This window comes from Eubalaena glacialis, chromosome 11, assembly GCF_028564815.1.
Source record: "Eubalaena glacialis isolate mEubGla1 chromosome 11, mEubGla1.1.hap2.+ XY, whole genome shotgun sequence".
Lineage (NCBI taxonomy): Eukaryota > Metazoa > Chordata > Mammalia > Artiodactyla > Balaenidae > Eubalaena > Eubalaena glacialis.
The window spans coordinates 113,931,921-113,954,457 of NC_083726.1; the positions used below are offsets into that span (position 1 = coordinate 113,931,921).

General features: G+C 51.9%; 1 protein-coding gene across 1 annotated transcript in view; it reads right to left on the minus strand.

The window, feature by feature from the left end:
• TEAD4 (TEA domain transcription factor 4) overlaps positions 1-22,537 on the minus strand; it is a 77,058-nt gene that overhangs the window by 7,502 nt on the left and 47,019 nt on the right. Inside the window, exons 6-12 of the mRNA XM_061206695.1 lie at positions 14,173-14,237; positions 13,760-13,822; positions 9,991-10,119; positions 8,985-9,028; positions 8,469-8,524; positions 6,087-6,226; positions 4,861-5,034 (exon numbers count right to left, since the gene is read on the minus strand). Coding sequence (XP_061062678.1) covers positions 4,861-5,034; positions 6,087-6,226; positions 8,469-8,524; positions 8,985-9,028; positions 9,991-10,119; positions 13,760-13,822; positions 14,173-14,237 — 671 coding nt within the window. The remainder of the gene's footprint in view (positions 1-4,860; positions 5,035-6,086; positions 6,227-8,468; positions 8,525-8,984; positions 9,029-9,990; positions 10,120-13,759; positions 13,823-14,172; positions 14,238-22,537) is intronic.

Consider the following 22,537-nt stretch of genomic DNA (forward strand, 5'->3'; position numbering starts at 1 on the left):
CAGAGAGCCGATAGGATGAGGGCAAAGACCTTTTTTAATGCACTGCACCACACACACGAAGAAAACGGAGAAAAGACCAAACGGACAGGAGAATTCAACAAATTCCAGGGGACTGACAGCTGATCTGAACTAGGATGGCTTCTGCGGGAAAAAGGACGCAAGAAGAGTTACAGCCTGAAAGTGCCCTCAGAGGGGTGACGGGTGAGAAGTCAGCACCATCCTCGGGACGAGAGGGGCCAGGACAGTGATGGCCAGGGAGACACAGGATATGACACAAGGAACCGGCTGAAAGGCTGTACACTGGGTGGTCAGGCCTCCGGGGCCCCCCCCTCCACACATCAGGGGAAGAAATTAAACAGGAGGGCGTCAGGTCTCAGGGACACCAGGCATGTCAGAAGAGGGGGTGGGAGCCAGGGCATGAGGTGAACGCTGCCTAAGAAACGGTCGGCTCCCGTAGCCCTCTCCCTGCCCCACTGCTAGAATGTTCGTATGTCCCTGCCAAGGGGGCGGGGGACAGTAGGGGTCTTCTTTGGAGAAACTGAACCACTTCAGGAAAGGAAAAGGTCCAGTAAATATGCTGACATTTACTAGTGTCCTCAATAAAGCAGCTGGTTCCCCAACCCTGATCACCTGAAAGAGAAGTCCAGCAGGTAACAAGGCCCACACCTTGTCCACAGAGTTCCCAGTCACTGGACATGGACAAATGGCCCGAACAACAAAAGGAAGGATACACTAGACTTCATCAAAATGGAAAAGGTTGTGCTTCAAAGGACACTGTCAAGAATGTAAAAAGAGGGGACTTCCCTGGTGGCTCAGTGGTTAAGAACCTGCCTGCCAATGCAGGGGACACGGGTTCGAGCCCTGGTCCGGGAAGATCCCACATGCCGCGGAGCAATTAAGCCCATGAGCCACAGCTACTGAGCCTGCGCTCTAGAGCCCGCGAGCCACAACTACTGAAGCCTGCGTGCTTAGAGCCTGTGCTCCGCAACAAGAGAAGCCACCGCAATGAGAAGCCCACACACCACAAAGAGTAGCCCCCGCTCGCCTCAACTAGAGAAAGCCCGCGCAGCAAGGAAGACCCAACGCAGCCAAAAATAAATAAATAAATAGTACATATGATCCAGCAATTCCATGCCTAAGTATCTACCCAAGAGAAATGAAAAGCTATGGCCACACAAAGACTTGTATATTAAGTTCATAGCAGCATTATTCACAATGGCCCAAAGGTGGAAACAACCCAAATGCCCATCACTGACAGATGAAAGGATAAACAAAATGTGGTGTATCCAGACAATGGGATATTACTCAACCATAAAAAGGAATGAAGTCCTGACATGTGCTATAATATGGCTAAACCTTAAAAACTTAACGTTAAGTGAAAGAAGCCAGTCACAAAAGACTATATATTGTAAGAGTCCATTTATGTGAAATATCTAAAAATGCTATAAAGACAGAAAGCAGATTAGTGGTTGCCTAAGGCTGGGGGGTGGAGGTGATAACTAATGGGTTTGGGGTTTATTTTGGGGGTGATGAAAATGTTGTAAAATTAACTGGTTGCAACTCTGTGAATATACTAAAAGTGCTGAATTGTACACTTTAAGTAGGTGAATTATATGGTAAGTGAATTATATGGCAATAAAGCTGTCCAAAAAATAAGGACCAAAAAGTCTGGCCACGAATTATAGACATTTGAGAAAATCCTCCAACTTGAAAGATAAAGACTCAGACAGAAAAAGGGACTAAAAGGAAACAAAGGGAGCAGAAGAAAACTTAAAAAATAATTCTCACTTCAAGTCCCCAGAAAGATGAGAGGAAAATTGTAGCCATGAAACAAGATTAGGATGCAATCAAAGAAGAAGAAGGAGCTTTTAAAAATTAAAAACGTCATGGTCAAAACTAAATATTCGATACAAGGGGCGGGGTGGGGTTGGGCAGAGCATGCCACCATATTCCATTAATCTATTTCACCACTAAATGTACAATGCACCAAGATTTCACAAACAATTAAGAAAAAAATGCCATCAATTAAACTACGACACATCAACAATTGAAAGAGTCATTCATTTTCTGTAGTAATAGAACCCTGATTTTATTCAGAATGGCAATTTACTCAACTAAAAGAGTACATTTCCCTGGCTCCTTTGCAGCTTCCTGCAAACAGACAACTAATTAAGAGTTGTGTGGGACTTCCAGGAAGGCTCCTTAAAGGGAACTAAGTTGGCTTTCCTGCTTCCTGATGCCTGAAAAATGGATGTGATGGCTGGAACCCCAGCAGCCTTGACCTTGAGGACAGAAGCCACACACTGAGGATGGCAGATAGAGAAGAGTAGGGTCTCTGGTAATTTCACGGAGCTGCTGGACCAGACCTGGACACTCCATCTCCAGACTTACTTTACATGAAAGAAGAACTATTCATTCATGCCAATGTTACTTTGGATTTTATGTAATATTCACTCAGATTCACTCTTAATTAGAAGATAAAGTTAAGAAAGTCTCTAAGAAAATGAATTGGAAAATAAATAAATGGTAAAAATCAGAGAGGATAGGTCCGGGATATCCAACATCAGACTAACAGGGGTTCCTGGAAAAGAACACAGAGAAAACAAAGAAAAAGAAATAATATAAGTAAATTTACCGAATTGAGAGACTCTCATCTCACTGCCTACCAAGTACCTGGCTCAAAAATAGGAAGAAAAACAACACAGATCCCAAAGCTCATCAACGTGAAATTTAAGAAGGTAAGGAACAGAGAGGAAATGCAAAACTCCTAGAGGCTAAAAAAAACCGAGTTACATAACAAAGAATAGAGAATTAGAATACTACCAGACTACTCTTATAAGACATTGGAGCAACCAAAAAATGATTCTTGAAAATCACTTCTAGGGAAAATCATTTACGATGGAGATTCTGTACCCAAACTATGAATCAGGTACTGAAAATAAATGACATTTCAAACAGGTAGACTTAAAACATTTATCTACCATGCACCTTTTCTTAGGAAGGTACTAGAGAATGTATTCCAGCAAAATGAGGGGGGAACACCAAAAAAGAGAGAAATATGAGATCTAGGAAACTGTAGATTCAAAATAGAGGAGCAGTAAACAGAGGTCTCAGGACAGCTGTTGAGCAGGCCTGGAGGAAAACCGGTTCAAACCGGAGCAGAACAGAGGCATCCCGAAGGAGAAAGGGACAAAGGATAAATTATCTGATAGGCTTGAGCACTGGGTGAAAAACAATTTTTAAAATTTTATATGGTGGTTATGATAGAAAAATTTGTAAAATTTTAATAATAGGTTTTTTAGAAATGTGCAAGCGAAAGAGCCATTTATTTTTAGGAAAAACCAAAAAGTTGCACAAGAAATGAAATGTAATCATTACACACTCTGGTGGTCAATCTACGTTGTCACAAAATCTAAACACTTTATTGTTTTGACTAAATTATATAACTTACTGGGACGATGAGGGGAAAAGTGGTATAATATAGCCAATGTTTTCCTACCATAAATACATAATACATAGTCGTGATATCAAAGTGTAGCAATATAAGCAGATATTTAGAACTAAGGAGATAAAATCCAGAATAAACAGTGACATTTTACAGTGATTGCCTCTCGGGATTGGGCTTGGGGTTGGGAGGAGGCGGACGAGAACCTGACGGTTTTCATTCATAAGCCTCTTGGTATTAATAACTATGAACATGCACTGATTTAAAAATAAGATAAAGTAAAAGAAACTATTACCTATTTTTCATCCCAGCATAGAATCAAATCCAGACCTTTGTAGGATCAGGATCTTCCAGGATCTGACTCACCTCTCCCATTTTACTTTCCGCGGTTCCCTCTCTTACACGTTTACCCATGACTAGCCCCCCTGGAGGCCCTTCCCCTTTTCCGCCTAACTCTGCCCATCCCTGAAGGCCCAGGGCCAACCTCCATCGGCTCGCAGAGCAAGCTGTCCTGCAGTGGCAAACAGTGAGCCTCTTCGGGATCCAGGCCCTGGGTCTCTGTTCCTGCCTTTTCTGTAGATAGCCAGTCCCACAGATTTGGTTGCGGACGAGGGCTAGGCTAAGAGCTCCTAGCCAGGGACCAGTAAGCCACCTGGAACTGCATGTACACTTTCGTGTGAATATGCCCACTTCTAGGAAAAGCACAGCTTTCACGTTATCTAAGTGGTCCGAGACCAAATAAAGGCCCAGCTTCCGGGCTCTGAGACGATTCGAAGGCTCTGATCACCAGCCAGAAGGATTTCCTGCACTTCCTCCCGCTGGCTTCTCCTGCCCTGTCCCTCTTCCCGGCAACCCTTTTCTGTGGGTGCTGGGCCCCCGGAACAGGTCCTATGCCTCCTGGTCTTGGAGGAGCTTTCGAAAGAAGGAGGCTCTACCCACACAGCACCCATGCAGGGGTGAGCTGGGGAGGGCGGCAGAGGCCGAGCTACGGGCTGAGCTCTTGCAGAAGCTCGGTGTTTCTTTGGGGATGACCCAACCTAAGCCTACCGTCCACTTCTCCAAGCCCCATCCAGCCCAACGGCTGCCCCGCTGCGGGCCCGGAAACCTTGGCATTGAAAGCCTTGGGTGACTACCCCTGAGGCCTCCTGTAGGTCCTCTCTGGTACTACAGACCCCTTGAGGCCGCACTTCTACCCGGGCGTGACCATCACCCGCCATCAGAAGGGGGCCTCGCTCTGCGGCACCAATGGCCCCACCTGGTCTGAGCTCCCGGCACCAGAGGGCCGCTCTGTGCTGGCCCTTCGCTCTTGTCCTGCGCGTCCCAGGTCCCACCGCCGCCAAGGCCCACCCCTCCTCCTTTCTCCCTGTGGTCATCGACGTGCTGGGGTGGGAAGGAGGAGGTCATCCAAGGCTTACCCAGAACTTCACGAGGAAAAAGGCGTTGGAGGGTCCCCGTTCAAAGAGCTCCTTGAGACCACCCTTCCTCTCCGGGAACTTGTCGTAAATCTGGCGGATGTCCACGGCTTCGAGGTAGGGGTCGCTGTAGCTGGGGCTCGACTGGCCGATGTGCACGAACAGGTGCTTATTGTACTGTGGACAGAGAAGAGCTGGTCTGAGGGGCCATGGGGGCGGCGGGGCAGACAGACCAGACAGACCGGGGCTCGGAGCCCGGCCAGGGGCCCAGAGCAGGGATGCCACGGCGGGGGCCTCAGTTTCCCCTCTGGTAAAACGGAGCCAGTAGAAGGGCTGAGTGTAAAGCAGAGTCAACAGGTGTCCAGCACCTGGGGCAGGGTGACCCCCAGCAGATGCTCGGCACTTTCTGGTCGTTATTTGTACTGAGTCTTCACTCTGTCGCTAACATCCTTAGGCGACTCATTTTCTATCTCTGGACCCTCGTGATCTCGTCTGTGACGGAAAACCAGTGGCCCATACGAGGGGTGCTCCCCCCGGAGGCGGCGGCTGCGGTCCCTCGCTGCGACTAAAGAAGAGCCGCTTCTTTCGTGGTCCACGCTGGGTTCCTCACCTAAACCATAAGCTTGAAAATGTCAAAGTGAAATGGTCAGTGAAGTCCCCCCGACTCTGGCATCCTGCCCACCTGGCCAGGTGCCCCTCTGAACTTTGCAGGTGACGCCGGTCACCCAGGACGGAGACACTGAAGGGGGCGGGATGGGGGTGGGCTGCTGCTCCTGATGGCGTTCCCGAGGACACGGGGCAGACAGGAGACTCCTCAGAGCCACAGGGAAAGGGCAGAGTAGCCTGCGGGGCAGGGCTGGGACCAGTGCCTTCAGACGGAGAGGTGACCGGACCGGGAAGAAGGTGGACATGGTGGGAGCAGGGGAGGGACAGAGCCTGGGGGCACCGGGACGGGGCACAGGAACCGTGGGAGGGCTTAGGGGAGGGAGCAGAAACAGAGCCAGGGACAGAGGGAAGGTCCAGTGAGAAGGAAGCGGGGAGGGAGAGGAGGGAAGGATAAGGGGGGATGGAAAGGAACAAGGACCCTAAGTTCGGCCCCAAGGTGGCGCGGGGCAGAGCGCAGCGAGAAGGCCAGAGCAGGAGGAAGAGGAGCTGGGGGAAGCACGGGAGCAGCCGCCCCAGGAATGAGGACCGGGCGGGAGAGTGGCCAGATGGAGGCCAGGACCTACCGTATCGGGGTCTTGCTGCCGCTCCAGGAAGGCAGAGAACTCCAACATCCAGAGCTTGGGGCTGGCCACGCTGCGGCCCTGCCACGGGGGTGCTGGGGGCGCGGAGGGCGACGGGGAGGCTCCTGCGGCAGACTCGAACCCTGCACACAGTGGACGGCACATGGGAGCCGGTCCACAGGGCCTCCCTGCCGCACCCTCCGCCAGGCCCCCAGACCCTCCGGCTGGGGGACCTGCTGTCTGCCTTAACGGAGTCTCCCAGCGGGGTGGCGGGGGGGGGGGGGCGGCAGGGCGGGGGCAGAGCACTGGCCAGCGGTCCAGGGGCAGCCCTGGCAGGGAGCTCAGCCTGGAACAGCTCAGTCCCCTCGGGCCCCTGCACGGAACTGCATTCAAGGGAGACTGGATGCTGGCTGGGGTTGGGGGGTGGGATGCCTGCTGGACCCAGGGCTTCCAGGGCAGCCTCCGCTTGGTTCTTGCCCTGGAGGAACTTCTGGTCCAGCCAGGGAGACGACCAACTATTACAATGACATGAGCGTCTGCTGTCCAGCCCCTGGGACAGCGCCCGGCCCAGAACGGGCACTGGCTGCTGGCTGGTGAGTAAGTGAAGCAATGAACGTGAGGAAAACGGACAAGGAAGGCGCTCAGCTCAGCGGGGGAGGGGGGCTCCTAGTCCTGCGTGAAGAGCGTCAGAAAGGCCACCCGAAGGTGATGCTGAAAGAGGTTACGGGCTAAGAGTGGGAGGCAGCAGGTGCAGACAGGGGAAGGGGGCTCCAGGCAGAGGGCACGGGGCTGCGAGACGCACCGCGAGCTCGGAGGCTCCGTCTGGCAGACGTGACGGGGAGGGCGGGTTTGTGCCGGGGCTGGAGAGATGGGCCCTGGCTGCTAGGTAAGGGGTACGGGTTTCAGCCTGAGCTCAGGAGGGCGATCGGAGGATTTTAGGCGGGGCCGAGGAGCGATCGGCTGTGCATTTCTGAAGACCCTGTTCTGCGTGGGGGAAGGACTGGGCTGGGGCGAAGTGGACCAGAAGCCCAGGCCTTGTGGGTTTTTCCCAAGTGGGAACATGAAGAGGGCAGTGGAGTGAAGAGAAGGGGACACAGGAGGGACATGGAGGGAGCAAGACCCCGGGGCTTGGTGGCGGACGGGACGAGAGGGCAGTGAGGCAGGTACGTCAGAAGCCCGGGGAGGAAACAGACAAGGGACGGCGGGGGGGCGGGCGGAGGACCATGCTGGACACACCAGCTGGTATTTGACGGGTGAGCCGAATCACTCGTTCATTTGTTCAAGCGTGGCATGCACACCGGATGTGGCCCGACACACAGAAGACAGACACAGACACCAGCCCCAGACGCTGCCCAGGGCACACAGAGTGACAATTAAGCTTAGATTGTGTCCTGAAGGCACCAGGGAGCCACTAACGGATTCTAAGCTGGAAGCAGCACGGTGAGATTGATGCTTTAAAAAGATGATGGATGGACTTCCCTGGTGGTCCAGTGGTTAAGAATCCACCTTCCAAGGCAGGGGACGCGGGTTCAATCCCTGGTCGGGGAACTAAGATCCCACACACTGCGGGGCAACTAAGTCCACGCACCACAACTAAGACCCGACGCAGTCAAATAAATTAATATTAACAACAACAAAAAAGATGACAGGTGAGTTACAGGGGGTAAGAGCGGGGATGAGACTGCAGACGGGGTGGGAGAGCCGTGAGGGGAGAGCACAGACTAGAGGGGGTGGGTGGTCCCCAAGCAGCCGTCAGGAACCTAGGAGGGTGGCAGGGCCCGCTCTCAGAGCAGGAAAAGCCAGGCCACCATGCAGGCCGGAGCCATTCCCAAGCCAGGAAAGGAGGGTGAGGGCGAGGATCCTATCTCGCCCTGCAGAGCGGAAGGTGGAGGGACCTTCCTGAGAAAGAGGCAGGCATAGAGCGGGTCACGTCAGCGGGGAAGGCGGGAGCTCCGTGCTGCCCAGCTGGACCTCCATCTGCCTCATGCCAGGAGCCTTCCCTCTGCTAACCAGGGGCTCCGGGCTGGAAAGCCATGCTCTGCTGGACAGAGGGAAGCCATCCCAGGAGCCAAGCAGGACGGGGCACACATGCAGGTGGAGTGGCCACCCCGGGGTACAGGCACTGCCCCTTGAGCTGTGTGCACCCTGCCAGCCTTGCGCCTCACTGGGGAGGGGCTTGGGGAGGACGGGCAGCCCCAGGGGCGCAGGCGGCTTGGCTCCTGGAAGAGGATCGAGGTGGAGCTGGGAGATGGGGTGCATGGTGTGAGCACGTGCCGGGGCAGCATCTAAGGGGACTGCTAGAGGCGTCTAGCAGTCAGGGCCTGGGACCCGGAGCAGGAGCCACAGGGGTGTGATGCACGAGGGAGGCAGAGCCTGCTGACCCACCTGGCAGAGGCAGTGACGGCTGGACAGCGTAGGTTTGCTGAGAGAAAGGTTTCACACTGTGGGAGACGAGAGAGGACGCGTGGGCCTGGGGGCAGGTGGCAGCCCTAGAACCTCGGTCAGGCTCCAACGCTCTCTTCAGTGAGGCAGGCCCGGGTGGTCAGTGGCTCTGGCCTCCCGCTCCCTCGGGATTCTGGCCGACCCACAGAAGCAGCAGGTCTGTTGGGAAAACCCACCCCTCCTCCCTCCCTCCCAGGCCAGCCAGAGGGCTGGTTCCTAGCCTCCTCCCCTCGGGGTCCCAAGCTCGGGTTCTGCTACGCCCCGGATAGACTGGGGCTTCAGCAAATGCCACCCCAGGGTGCCCGAGAGCAGGAGAGCCTCATCCGTAAGTGCAGGGCCATCCGGAAAGGCTGACCCCAGCCTGCGGCTCTCCCACCCTGCGGCCTGGGTCAGCAGCACGAGTTCGCGGGCTCAAGTGCAGCCCAGGGAGCAACGGGGCAGCACGGTGGCCATACTTACTCATGGGACGTTCCGGCGTGGCCCGGCAAAGCTCCTTGCCAAAACTGAGGAGACAAAAGCACAGAGTCAGCAGAGCCCAGTGTGCGCGGCCGGCGGCATCGAGACAGAGACCAGGCGGGGGCTCAGCTGGAGGGCGCGGCCGGGGCCGGGGCCTGGGAAGGGTGCCTGCCTAGAGCCCGGCAGCACGGCGTCCCCGCGAGCGCTGCAAGGACCTCCAGCTTCTGGAACGCCTGCCGGGCTTGCAAACACGGCACTCGTCCCCTTCCTCGGGGACAGATGCCTGGCGACAGTGGCACGCAGGACCCTCAAGAGATCTGGAGTCAAGCGCCCTATTGAGACTTGAGTGCCCCTGAGTCATGTGTGCACGCGTTCGTCCCGTCGTCCTGTCCATTCAACGCCCTGCCGGCCTAGCGGCCTCTGGACACACTCGGAAAAATGCTGGACGAGAGGCTCCCCGGACACAGGGCCTGCAGCGGTGCGTTAGTCCCAACAGCCAACAACACCCTGGGAGGACTCAGCCCTGCGGAGGAGGGGCCTCTCTGGACTATTCTTAGAGCGGGACCCACCTGGCCACGGCCAAGAGACCCATTCTCAGTTTAAAATTCGAGAGGACTTTGTTCCTGGACATCAGCCTTTACCCGGAAGGAGCCCCTGAGGGCGGAGGGGGGACAAGGCTGAGCTGGGGGCGGGGTAGAGGGGCTCCTCAGAACATGCTGGTGCTGCCCCGAAGCTGGGCCTCAGCCTCCTCTTCTGTAAACGGGGCCGACTCTGCAGAGCCCCTGGGTGGCCGGCTGACGGGGGGGCGGCTGCACCCTTGTCACTGCCAAGGCCCCCAGGAGGGCGGTCCCGGCAATTGCATGGCCCTTCGGTCCTTGGTCTCTCCTTCCCCGGCTCTCCTGGCCCGAGAGGACTCAAGTGAGGACTTTGGTGTGGCCAGTGCCTTGGAAGGGGGAGGAGTGAGAAGGACGGGGCGGTCCGGCCTCCGACTCCAGGCAGCCCCACTTACCCCTGAGACCGCCGGGTAGCCTGGGCCCCGGGTGAGGGCCATTTTACTGTGGAAGGCTGTGGCAGAGATGATCTGGGCGGACGACATGGCAGCCATGCTCTGCAGGGCCTTGTCCTTAGCTGCCTGATCCTGGGGAGACATTGAGGGAGGCCTCAGTGTGGGCACCATGGCAGGTCGGGAGAGGCGGGTCCAGCTAGTGACAGGGAAGCCAGACCTGGACTCGGCTCTGGGGATGAGGCTCACGTTCCTGCAGGGCTGTGAACCGGTCCTGTGACTTGTGTAAGTCACTCGGTGGCTCTGATCACTTTCCTCATCTGTCAAAGGGGCACAACACTCGCCCTGCCAGTCTCATTAGGGTTTAAAGAGACTTTGGAGGCCACCTGCCAGACCATGGCTCTCCTGTTACCAACCTCAGGGACACAGGGACCACCCAGGTCTTGCTCACCTCCACACCAGGGGTGGCTGGGGCCGCACCTGGCCCTTGGGAGATGGTGCATGAATATCTGTTGGGCAGGGGTCATCCTCGGTCACATGGACGGTGACAAGGGACGGTCTCCTGTGGCCCCCGTCTTAGCCCTGGCTTGTGGATCTCTACTGTACCACGGGCACCCATGGCTCCCGAACCTTTTACGTGTCAGGATGTGAATACCAACTATCTGCCCTCTATGGGTCCCCTCTATGGTCCAAAGACCCCCCCAAAATGGGTTCACCCTGCAGAGGCTCTGAACAAATCAGCAGTATGACCTGCTTATAATAATAATAGTAATAATACTTGGTTACTACTTGTATTAGCCAGTGGTCCCCATCCTGAGCTCCCCAATCCCAAAGGTCTTCAAAACCAATAAGACAGCATACTGTATGTCAGAAAGCCTAGTGGGTCCAAAAGAAGACCACACATACAGACTGAACGACTGAACAGCAAGTATTATTCAGTATGGGTAGCATTACTGGAGATAAAAGGTTGGTTTATGTCAACTCAGGAGCTCTGATTAGAAATTCTGTATCTTTATGATGAATTATTTTTTAAATGGGAAAAATAAGTGGGCCCTTTATTTAATAATCAGATTGGTGGACCCAAATCTGTCCTGAGTAATAAGCAAGCTAATTGCTGAGGGAGGTCCTCTCAGCCCACAGCTGGTTTTGCATATGACTTCACTCGCCCGGTGGGTAGCATCACCACGGCGTCAGGCCCGAAGGGTCCAGGTGGTGCGCCCAGCAACCTGCGCGATGAGGTCTGGGGCCAGGCCCTTCCACTCGGCTTCTCAGGGACCCTTACGCTCGTGGGGCACGCACGAGACAGCCCCCGGAAGGTAAAGAACGCTGTCTCACTTTGGTTCTGAACATCTCAGCACCCCCGTGAGGCTGGCAGGACTCATAGGCTCCCCATTCTAAGATGAAGAAACTGAAGCTCAGAGGATTTAGGGGACTTGGGTGTTGACAGGGGTCACATGACAGTCGGCCCTTAAGGTCCGTCCGGGATGGCACATCCATGACCTCTGACCTCTGCAGGCCCGGGGGGCTGAGCAAACCAAGGAAGGGGCACATCAGGATCTGACGGCACCCATCCTCACCACAGAGGGCCCGGGAGGCCGTGCTGAGTGGTGGGACACCCCAGCCCACTGTCCTTTTGGGGCCAAACTTGGGCCTTGCTCTGAGGCTGTCTCTGATAACCAAAGCATCAGGCTGCCTCTCCCCAAGGACTCTGCTGATTTCGGGAGGGAGATGCCATACACGCCCAGGCCCGCTCCCTCCAGGACACGAATGGGCGGCAGGCTGCGCCCCAGGAGGTCCACAAACCTCTGTTAACAACTGCACTGGTGGGACGCCAGAGAGCTCCAACCCTGTGTCGGCAACCTGAGTCCCTTCCCGATGGCCAGTCTAAACGAACGGCCAGGGACCAGCGAGTGGGACAGGAACCAGGTGGGAGTGGGGGGTGACATCAGTGACCAGGCTACTGAATTTCGTGGCTGGAGGGGGCCTCAGATACCACCTTGCTCAACCTTGTCATTTTACAGGCGGGGAAGCTGGATGGAGCTTGAGGCAGGTGGGTGACATGGCCGAGGGCCCACGGCCCAGGGCAGAGCCAGGCCAGACCAGGGCCATGACCCGAGGATTTCTACCTGACCTTGCCATCCACCACGGAGCTTAACTACGTTGGGCCCCAGACCCTCTGGAGAATATGACAAAATCCTCAGACCAATCTTCTCCGAAAAATGCATGTACATGAAAATGTGCATATTATTTAAGGGGTCCATGGCTCCCCTTGAAGCCTGTCCAGCGGTCCCCAGAGGCTGTTCCCAGCCCCACGTTAGAGCCTGTGGGCAGGGACAGGCTCAGTTCCTCGAGCACACGTGGGCCGTATAGCCCACGGGAATCCAAAGCGCCCCTCGACGGCTCTGAACAGAACCCTGGACATTCGGCTCTCCATCCAGTCCCCTACCAGGCCCTGGTGAGTCACAGGCTGACCAGAGAGGGGAGTGAGGAGCAAGTGGGCTGCAGGGCCGGGGACGTCCGGGTACACATGTGCCAGCCTGAGAGGGAGGGACCAGCAGCTGCGGCCCAGCCAGCTGTCCCGGGGACAAAGGAGCGAGGGCTGGGCCACAGCTGTGAGGGGCGGGGGACAGCTGGGCTGATGTAGAAGGAATGGAGCCTCCTGGGAGTTCCCACCCACGCCGTCAGAGCCTCCAGTGTCAGGGTCACGGACAACGGGGCCAGATGGGGCCTCTGTGGTCCTCTAGTCCAGGGGCTTTTAAACTGGGTTCTGGGATGCTTTCGGGTTCGAGAGTCATGGGGGCTGAGAGGTGACTAGCACGAGGGGTCCCTAGCCTGCTTCTCGCCAACCTAGCTTTGACCAGAGTAGCTCCTCTGATAACGGATCGGGGTGATATTTAATTTGGGAGAAAAACGAAAGGGCTTCCACTGCTTTAAAAAATGTTTGTGGGGAATTCCCTGGCGGTCCAGCAGTTAGGACTCCGCACTTTGACTGCCGAGGGCCCGGGTTCAATCCCTGGTCAGGGAACTAAGATCCCGCAAGCCGCATAGTGCGGCCAAAAAATAAAAATAAAATTAAAATGTCTGTGGATTTACTGGTCTCAGCCCCAAGTGCTGGCTCCTCCTACCAAGCAGCCATAGACTCTTCTGTTACATCCACCGTGATGGGCAGCCTGCTCCCTCCCAGGGTTCAGCCAAGGGCCCCTGGATCCAGGGTCCAGGAGGTCCGAGTCCCGTGGGGAGGGGACTCCCACCAGCGGCTGGCCCCCCGTGTAGCAGTCGCCTGTTGGCAGACAGGCCTGCAAGGTGGGGCTGATCCAGGGAGCCCCACCAGCCCTTCTCCCTGAGTGGACCCCACCCCGCAGGCCTGCCACCCACAGGATCTGGGTGACGGCATTAAGGGCCACGTGGTCCGCAAGAAATGGGGTCTGGAGGGCAGTCCTCCTGCTCTAACCATGGGACTCAGGGTGTGCCCGGTTCCTCTGAGCTGCAGGGGGCGGGGAGCACAGCAGGAGACCGGCCTCTGTCTCCCAGGATGCTGTGAGCCTGGTCATTCACACACAGACACACAGACATGGCCCCCAGTCAATGTCCTCTGTGCAGGTGGGAGAGAGGTTACAGGCTGAACCCCACTTTCCTCAGCACTGAGAAGCTCACTGGCTCCACACGTAAGCAGCCAGCCCCAAAACCCAAGGGAAGACTTTTCCTCCTGGGAAAAGAGCCCCAACTCCCGGGAGGCTGGCCCACCCGAGCCCTCCCGCTGCTGCCTTTGCCTTACCTTTAGCTTGGCCTGGATCTCACGGGCTTTTCGCCGAGCCAGCACCTGGATGTGGCTGGACACCTGTGGCAGGAAGAGGGGTTCCTGTCTCCCCGACGGCCGACTCCCCTGACCCTCAGCCCTCCACAGCCCCCCATCCCATCACAGACTGAATGGATGAAGGAATGAACGAAAGGATCAGTCATTGATGGGACCTCGGTCCCACCTCTCCCAGTTAAATAGAAATGCAGTCGGATGGGGAGGGGTCTCCTCCCAGGCAATGGCAGAAGGGACCCCAGGGAAACTGACCGTCTGTGGCACACCCAGCAGAGGACCCCTCCCAAGCTGGTCCCCAGAGTCCACACCCGGTCCTGCAGAGGGCTGGGCCCACCCTGGGAGCCGACCAGCACCGGGGTACCTGCCCCAGGGCCCACCTGCTTCCTGGTGCGGGTCTTCCCTGTCCGGAGCTTGATGTAGCGGGCGATCAGCTCATTCCGACCTGCAGAGACGCCAACATCCACTCAGCGGGAGGACCAGGACAAAGGCAGGCAAGCTCAAGGGCCCCTTACCGGCCCTCCCCAACCTAAGTGGCACTTGGGGTGAGGATTCTGCAGGGTCCCTCCCACCCTCCTGAGATCCCAGGGATCTCCCAGCAGCAAGAGGAAGCCGAGGCCTCGCTGGGGGACTGCTAACCTGAGACCAGGGTGACAGGGCTATGGATCTCTGGCCGGCGGGTGCACAGCTCAGAAAGCCCCCTCAGAGCCTCCCCCACCGCAGCCTGGCAGCCTCCTCCTTGGCCCTTCCCCCGGGCAGCTCCCACGGTCCCCACCACCTCCGCTAATGAGGAGGACCCGACAGGATGTCTGCCCTGTCTGTGGGCAGCAAGGGGGACGGGGGATGCAAGTGCCAAGACACAGAGTGTCTCCAGAGGGGAACCCATGGCCCTAACCCGGACACAGGGAACCCAGCCAAGCACAGCTCCACGGCTCCAGCTAGACCGTCAACGGGTCACACGAGTGCTCGCTGCGGGCCCAGCCTCCTAGAGGTGATGCTGCAAAATCCCCCAGGACTACGAGGCCCTACGTCCTCCCTTATCGTAAATGAGATCAGGACAAGGGGTTCCCTGCTTTCCAGAGCTCACCACCCGGTGGAGGAGAGAAGTGTGCCCACATGATGGCCCTGCGCCCGTGTCCGACGGGACCATGCCACGTACTCAGAGGAGGAGGGGCCAGCTCAGGCTGGGCGGCCAGGTGAGCCTTGCTTGAGCTGCACTGACCACCGGTAGGATTAGACCATAAAGAAGGGCACTGGTGGGGAGAGGCAGAGCGAGAGGGTTTGAGTGGGAGTTATTACCTCCTTTCTCCACCTCTGGGACCTGCCCTCTGGGCCTGGCTGAGCCCGGAGGGCTGCAGCAGCGGGAGTGAGGGAGCTGCTGATGCAAGGAGAGGCGAGACAAGTGGGCTGTCCGCCACCTGGGCTGTAACCAGAGAGCACGGCCAACGCCACATGGGGCCCCCAGCTGACCTCTCCCCACTGCCAAGGCTGAATCAAGAGGCCACCCTCAGAAATCCTGTTTCAAGATGGCGGAGTAGAAGGAGGTGCTCTCACTCCCTCTCGCGAGAGCACTGGAATCACAACTAGCTGCTGGACAATCATCGACAGGAAGACACTGGAACTCACCAGAAAAGACACCCCACATCCAAAGACAAAAGAAAAGCCTCAGTGAGATGGTAGGAGGGGCGCAATCACAGTAAAATCAAATCCCACAACCACTGGGTGGGTGACTCACAAACTGGAGAACACTTACACCATGGAAGTCCACCCACTGGAGTGAAGAGTGAAGGTTGTGAGCCCACGTCAGGCTTCCCAACCTAGGGGTCTGGCAACGGGCGGAGGAATTCCCAGAGAATCAGACTTTGAAGGCTAGTGGGATTTGATTGCAGGACTTCGACAGGACTGGGGGAAACAGAGACTCCACTCTTGGAGGGCACACACAAAGTAGTGTGTGCATCAGGACCCGAGGGAAGGAGCAATGACCCCATAGGAGACTGAACCAGACGTGCCTGCTAGCGTTGGAGGGTCTCCTGCAGAGATGGGGGGGTGGCTGTGGCTCACTGTGGGGACAAGGACACTGGCAGCAGAAGTTCTGGGAAGTACTCCTTGGCGTGAGCCCTCCCAGAATCCTCCATTAGCCCCACCAAAGAGCCTGTAGCCTCCAGTGCTGGGTTGCCTCAGGCCAAACAACCAACAGGGAGGGAACCCAGCCCCACCCATCAACAGACAAGTGGATTAAAGTTTTACTGAGCTCTGCCCACCAGAGCAACACCCAGCTCTGCTCACCAGAGCAACACCCAGCTCTACCCACCACCAGTCCCTCCCATCAGGAAGGTTACACAAGCCTCTTAGATAGCCTCATCCACCAGAGGGCAGACAGCAGAAGCAAGAAGAACTACAATCCTGCAGCCTGTGGAAGGAAAACCAAATTCACAGAAAGATAGACAAAATGAAAAGGCAGAGGACTATGTACCAGATGAAGGAACAAGATAAAACCCCAGAAAAACAACTAAATGAAGTGTAGATAGGCAATCTTCCAGAAAAAGAATTCAGAATAATGATAGTGAAGATGATCCAGGAGCTCGGAAAAAGAATGGAGGCAAAGATCAAGAAGGTGCAAGAAATGTTTACCAAAGACCTAGAAGAATTAAAGAACAAAGACCTAGAAGAATTAAAGAACAAACAAAGAGAGATGAACAATACAATAATTGAAATGAAAAATACACTAGAAGGAATCAGTAGCAGAATAACTGAGGCAGAAGAACGGATAAGTGACCTGGAAGACAGAATGGTGGAATTCACTGCCGCAGAACAGAATAAAGCAAAAAGAATGAAAAGAAATGAAGACAGCCTAAGAGACCTCCGGGACAACATCAAACGCACCAACATTTGCATTATAGGGGTCCCAGAAGGAGAAGAGAGAGAGAAAGGACCCAAGAAAAAACTTGAAGAGATTATAGTCGAAAACTTCCCTAACATGGGAAAGGAAATAGCCACCCAAGTCCAGGAAGCGCAGAGAGTCCCAAGCAGCATAAACCTAAGGAGAAACACGCCAAGACACATAGTAAACAAATTGACAAAAATTAAAGACAAAGAAAAATTATTAAAAGCAGCAAGGGAAAAACGACAAATAACATACAAGGGAACTCCCATAAGGTTAACAGCTGATTTCTCAGCAGAAACTCTACAAGTGAGAAGGGAGTGGCATGATATATTTAAAGTGATAAAAGAGAAGCACCTACAACCAAGATTACTCTACCCGGCAAGGATCTCATTCAGATTCGACGGAGAAATCAAAAGCTTTACAGACAAGCAAAAGCTAAGAGAATTCAGCACCACCAAACCAGCTCTACAACAAATGCTAAAGGAACTTCTCTAAGTGGGAAACACAAGAGAAGAAAAGGACCTACAAAAACAAACCCAAAACAATTAAGAAAATGGTAATAGGAACATACATATCAATAATTATCTTAACTGTGAATGTATTAAATGCTCCAACCAAAAGACACAGGCTTGCTGAATGGATACAAAAACAAGACCCGTATATATGCTGTCTATAAGAGACCCACTTCAGACCTAGGGACACATACAGACTGAAAGTGAGGGGATGGAAAAAGATACTCCATGCAAATGGAAATCAAAAGAAAGCTGGAGTAGCAATTCTCGTATCAGACAAAATAGACTTTAAAATAATGTTATAAGAGACAAGGAAGGACACTACATAGTGATCAAGGGATCAATCCAAGACAAAGATATAACAATTATAAATATATATGCACCCAACATAGGAGCACCTCAATATGTAAGGCAAATGGTAACACCTATAAAAGAGGAAATCGAGGAGCTTCCCTGGTGGCACAGTGGTTAGGAATCCACCTGCCAATGCAGGGGACATGGGTTCTTGCCTGGTCCAGGAAGATCCCACATGCCACGGAGCAACTAAGCCCGTGCGCCACAACTACTGAGCCTGCAAGCCACGACTACTGAGCTCACGTGCCACAACTACTGAAGCCTGCACACCTAGAGCCTGTGCTCCGCAATAAGAGAAGCCACTGCAATGAGAAGCCAGCGCACCACAACGAAGAGTTGCCCCCACTCGACGCAACTAAAGAAAGCCCATGCGCAACAATGAAGACCCAACACAGCCAAAAATAAATAAATAAATAAATATTTTTTCAAAAAAGAGGAAATCGACAGTAACACAATAATAGTGGGGGACTTTAACACCTCACTTACACCAGTGGACAGATCATCCAGACAGAAAATTCATATGGAAACACAAGCTTTAAATGACACAATAGACCAGATAGATTTAATTGATATTTATAGGACATTCCATCCAAAAACAGCAGATTACACTTTCTTCTCAAGTGCACATGGAACCTTCTCCAAGATAGATCACATCTTGGGTCACAAATCAAGCCTCAGTAAATTTAAGAAAATTGAAATCATATCAAGCATCTTTACCGACCACAGCACTATGAGATTAGAAATCAATTACAGGGGAAAAAACGTAAAAAACACAAACACATGGAGGCTAAACAATGTGTTACTAAATAACCAGGAGATCACTGAAGAAATCAAAGAGGACATCTAAAAATACCTAGAGACAAATGACAATGAAAACACGATGATCCAAAACCTATGGGATGCAGCAAAAGCAGTTCTAAGACGGAAGTTTACAGCAATACAATCCTACCTCAAGAAACAAGAAAAATCTGAAACAAACAATATGACCTTACACCTAAAGGAACTAGAGAAAGAAGAACAAACAAAACCCAAAGTTAGTAGAAGGAAAGAAATCATAAAGATCAGAGCAGAAATAAATGAAATAGAAACAAGAAAACAACAAAGATCAATAAAACAAAAAGCTGGTTCTTTAAGAAGATAAACAAAATTGATAAACCTTTAGCCAGACTGATCAAGAAAACGAGGGAGAGGACTCAAATCAATAAAATTAGAAATGAAAAAGAAGTTACAACGGACACCACAGAAATACAAAGCATCCTAAGAGACTACTACAAGTAACTCTATGCCAATAAAATGGACAACCTGGAAGAAATGGACAAATTCTTAGAAATGTATAACCTTCCAAGACTGAACAAGGAAGAAATAGAAAATAGGAACAGACCAATCACAAGTAATGAAATTGAAACTGTGATTAAAAATTTCCAACAAACAAAAGTCCAGGACCAGATGGCTTCACAGGTGAATTCTTTCAAACATTTAGAGAAGAGCTAACACCCATCCTTCTCAAATTCTTCCAAAAAATCGCAGAGGAAGGAACACTCCCAAACTCATTCTACAAGGCCACCATCACCATGATACCAAAACCAGACAAATATACTACAAAAAAAGAAAATTACAGACCAATATCACTGATGAATATGGATGCAAAAATCCTCAACAAAATACTAGCAAACAGAATCCAACAACACATTAGAAGGATCATACACCATGATCAAGTGGGATTTATCCCAGGAATGCAAGGATTCATCAATATACGCAAATCAATCAATGTGATACACCATATTAACAACTTGAAGAATAAAAACCATATGATAATCAATAGATGCAGAAAAAGCTTTTGAAAAATTTCAACACCCATTTACAATAAAAACTCTCCAGAAAGTGGGCATAGAGGGAACCTACCTCAACATAATAAAGGCCATATACGACAAACCCAGAGCAAACATCATTCTCAATGGTGAAAAACTGAAAGCATTTCCTCTAAGATCAGGAACAAGACAAGGATGTCCACTCCCGCCACTCTTATTCAACATAGTTTTGGAAGTCCTAGCCATGGCAATCAGAGAAGAAAAAGAAATAAAAGGAATACAAATTGGAAAAGAAGAAGTAAAACTGTCACTGTTTGCAGATGACATGATAATATACATAGATAATCCTAAAGATGCCACCAGAACACTACTAGAGCTAATCAATGAATTTAGTAAAGTTGCAGGATACAAAATTAATGCACAGAAATCTCTTGCATTCCTATACACTAACAACTAAATACCAGAAAGAGAAATTAAGGAAACAATCCCATTCACGATTGCAACAAAAAGAATAAAATACCTAGGCATAAATCTACCTAAGGAGGTAAAAGACCTGTACTCAGAAAACTATAAGACACCGATGAAAGAAATCAAAGACGACACAAACAGATGGAGAGATATACCATGTTCTTGGATTGGAAGAATCAATACTGTGAAAATGACTATACTACACAACGCAATCTACAGATTCAATGCAATCCCTATCAAATTACCAATGGCATTTTTTACAGAACTAGAACAAAAAAATCTTAAAATTTGTATGGAGTCACAAAAGACCCCGAATAGCCAAAGCAATCTTGAGGGAAAAAAATGGAGCTGGAGGAATCAGACTCCCTGATTTCAGATTATACTACAAAGCTACAGTAATCAAGACAATATGGTACTGGCACAAAAACAGAAATATAGATCAATGGAACAGAACAGAAAGCCCAGAGATAAACCCATGCACATATGGTCACCTTATTTCTGATAAAGGAGGCAAGAATATACAATGGAGAAAAGACAGCCTCTTCAATAAATGGTGCTGGGAAAACTAGGCAGCTGCACGTAAAAGAATGAAATTAGAACACTCCCTAACACCATACACAAAAATAAACTCAAAATGGATTTGAGACCTAAATGTAAGACCGGACACTATAAAACTCTTAGAGGAAAACATAGGAAGAACACTCTTTGACATAAATCACAGCAAGATCTTTTTTGACCCATCTCCTAGAGTAATGGAAATAAAAACAAAACTAAAAAAATGGGACCTAATGAAACTTAAAAGCTTTTGCACAGCAAAGGAAACTATAAACAAGATGAAAAGACAACCCTCAGAATGGGAGAAAATATTTGCAAACAAATCAACGGACAAAGGATTAATCTCCAAAATATATAAACAGCTCAGGCAGCTCAATATTTAAAAAAAAAAAAAAACCCAATCAAAAAATGGGCAGAAGACCTAAATAGACATTTCTCCAAAGAAGACATACAGATGACCAAGAGGCATATGAAAAGCTGCTCAATGTCACTAATTATTAGATAAATGCAAATCAAAACTACAATGAGGTATCACCTCACACCAGTTAGAATGGGCATCATCAGAAAATCTACAAACAACAAATGCTGGAGAGGGTGTGGAGAAAAGGGAACCCTCTTGCACTGTTGGTGGGAATGTAAATTGATACAGCCACTATGGAGAACAGTATGGAGGTTCCTTAAAAAACTAAAAATAGAATTACCATATGACCCAGCAATCCCACTACTGGGTATATACCCAGAGAAAACCATAATTCAGAAAGACACATGCACCCCAATGTTCATTGCAGCACTATTTACAGTAGCCAGGTCATGGAAGCAACCTAAATGCCCATCGACAGACGAATGGATAAAGAAGACATGGTACATATATACAATGGAATATTACTCAGCCATAAAAAGGAACGAAATTGGGTCATTTGTAGAGACGTGGATGGACCTAGAGACTGTCATACAGAGTGAAGTAAGTCAGAAAGAGAAAAATAAATATCGTATATTAACACATATATGTGGAATCTAGAAAAATGGTACAGATGAACCAGTTTGCATGGCAGAAATAGATACACAGATGTAGAGAACAAACATATGGACACCAAGGGGGGAAAGTGGCGGGGGGGTGGGGGGAGTGGGGGGATGAATTGGGAGATTGGGATTGACATGTCTACACTGATGTGTATAAAATTGATGACTGATAAGAACCTGCTGTATAAAAAAATAAATAAAATTCAAAAAAAAAAAAAAAAGGTTACCCTCAGGAGGTCTCATCTGCCAGAAAGACGCGCTGGCCTGTCTGTGTCGGGGAAGGAGTGGCGAGGCCGAGACCCTGGGGACACCGTCTGTGGGCTGGTCTGCCTCTAAGCCCGTGGTCCAGCACCATGTCTCTTCTCAAAGCTTTCCAGGGAAAGGTACTCCACAGGTGGTCCAATGAACGTGCAACAGTCCTACCCTACATCTAACTAGAGGCACTCACGCTGCAGCTGTGAAAGGCAGAGTCTAACCATCACCGGTGATGGCTGGAAACGGTCACAGGATTGGGAGTCGAGGAGCCAGGCTGCAGCCCAGCAGCTCCACAAATGAGCTCTGGGGCCTCGGCCGGTCACTTCCCTCCGGACCCTCACACAGCCTTCTCTTCTTAAACATGCGCCCTGACAACCATAGGCTTTTCATTCAAATGTGCCCAAATTGTACAGACTTTGGAAATAGACCTGAACTCTGGCTCAACAACAGCTCTCTGGGGCTCAGTCTCCCTTCCTGTAAAACGAACATGTTCCAGGCCCCCGTGAGGAGTCCAGTTCCAAAAGTCCAGGGGCAAACAAACGGCAGGGCGGGAAGGAGGTCCCCTTGAGCCCCGAGGTTGAGGACAGCGCTGGTGGGCGTGGTGACGGAGAGGCCTGGTGCCAGTGGTGGGAAAGCTGATGGGATGGGGGAACACTTTGGTCTGGAGGCGCCTTAGTCACCAGCTGGGATCCGGTTCTCGTGCTGCTCCAGCCCACACCACGGAGTGGGTAGCAGCCCATCGCTTCTGTGTCTATCTTTTCCTGCTAGATTCTCATCATCTCAGGAGGGGACCACACCTCCCTTCAGGTCTGCATCCCCAGGAGCCGGCACCTATTTGCCAAATGAACGAATGACTCTGCCAGCAAAAGCTGATGCCTCTGATTTCAAA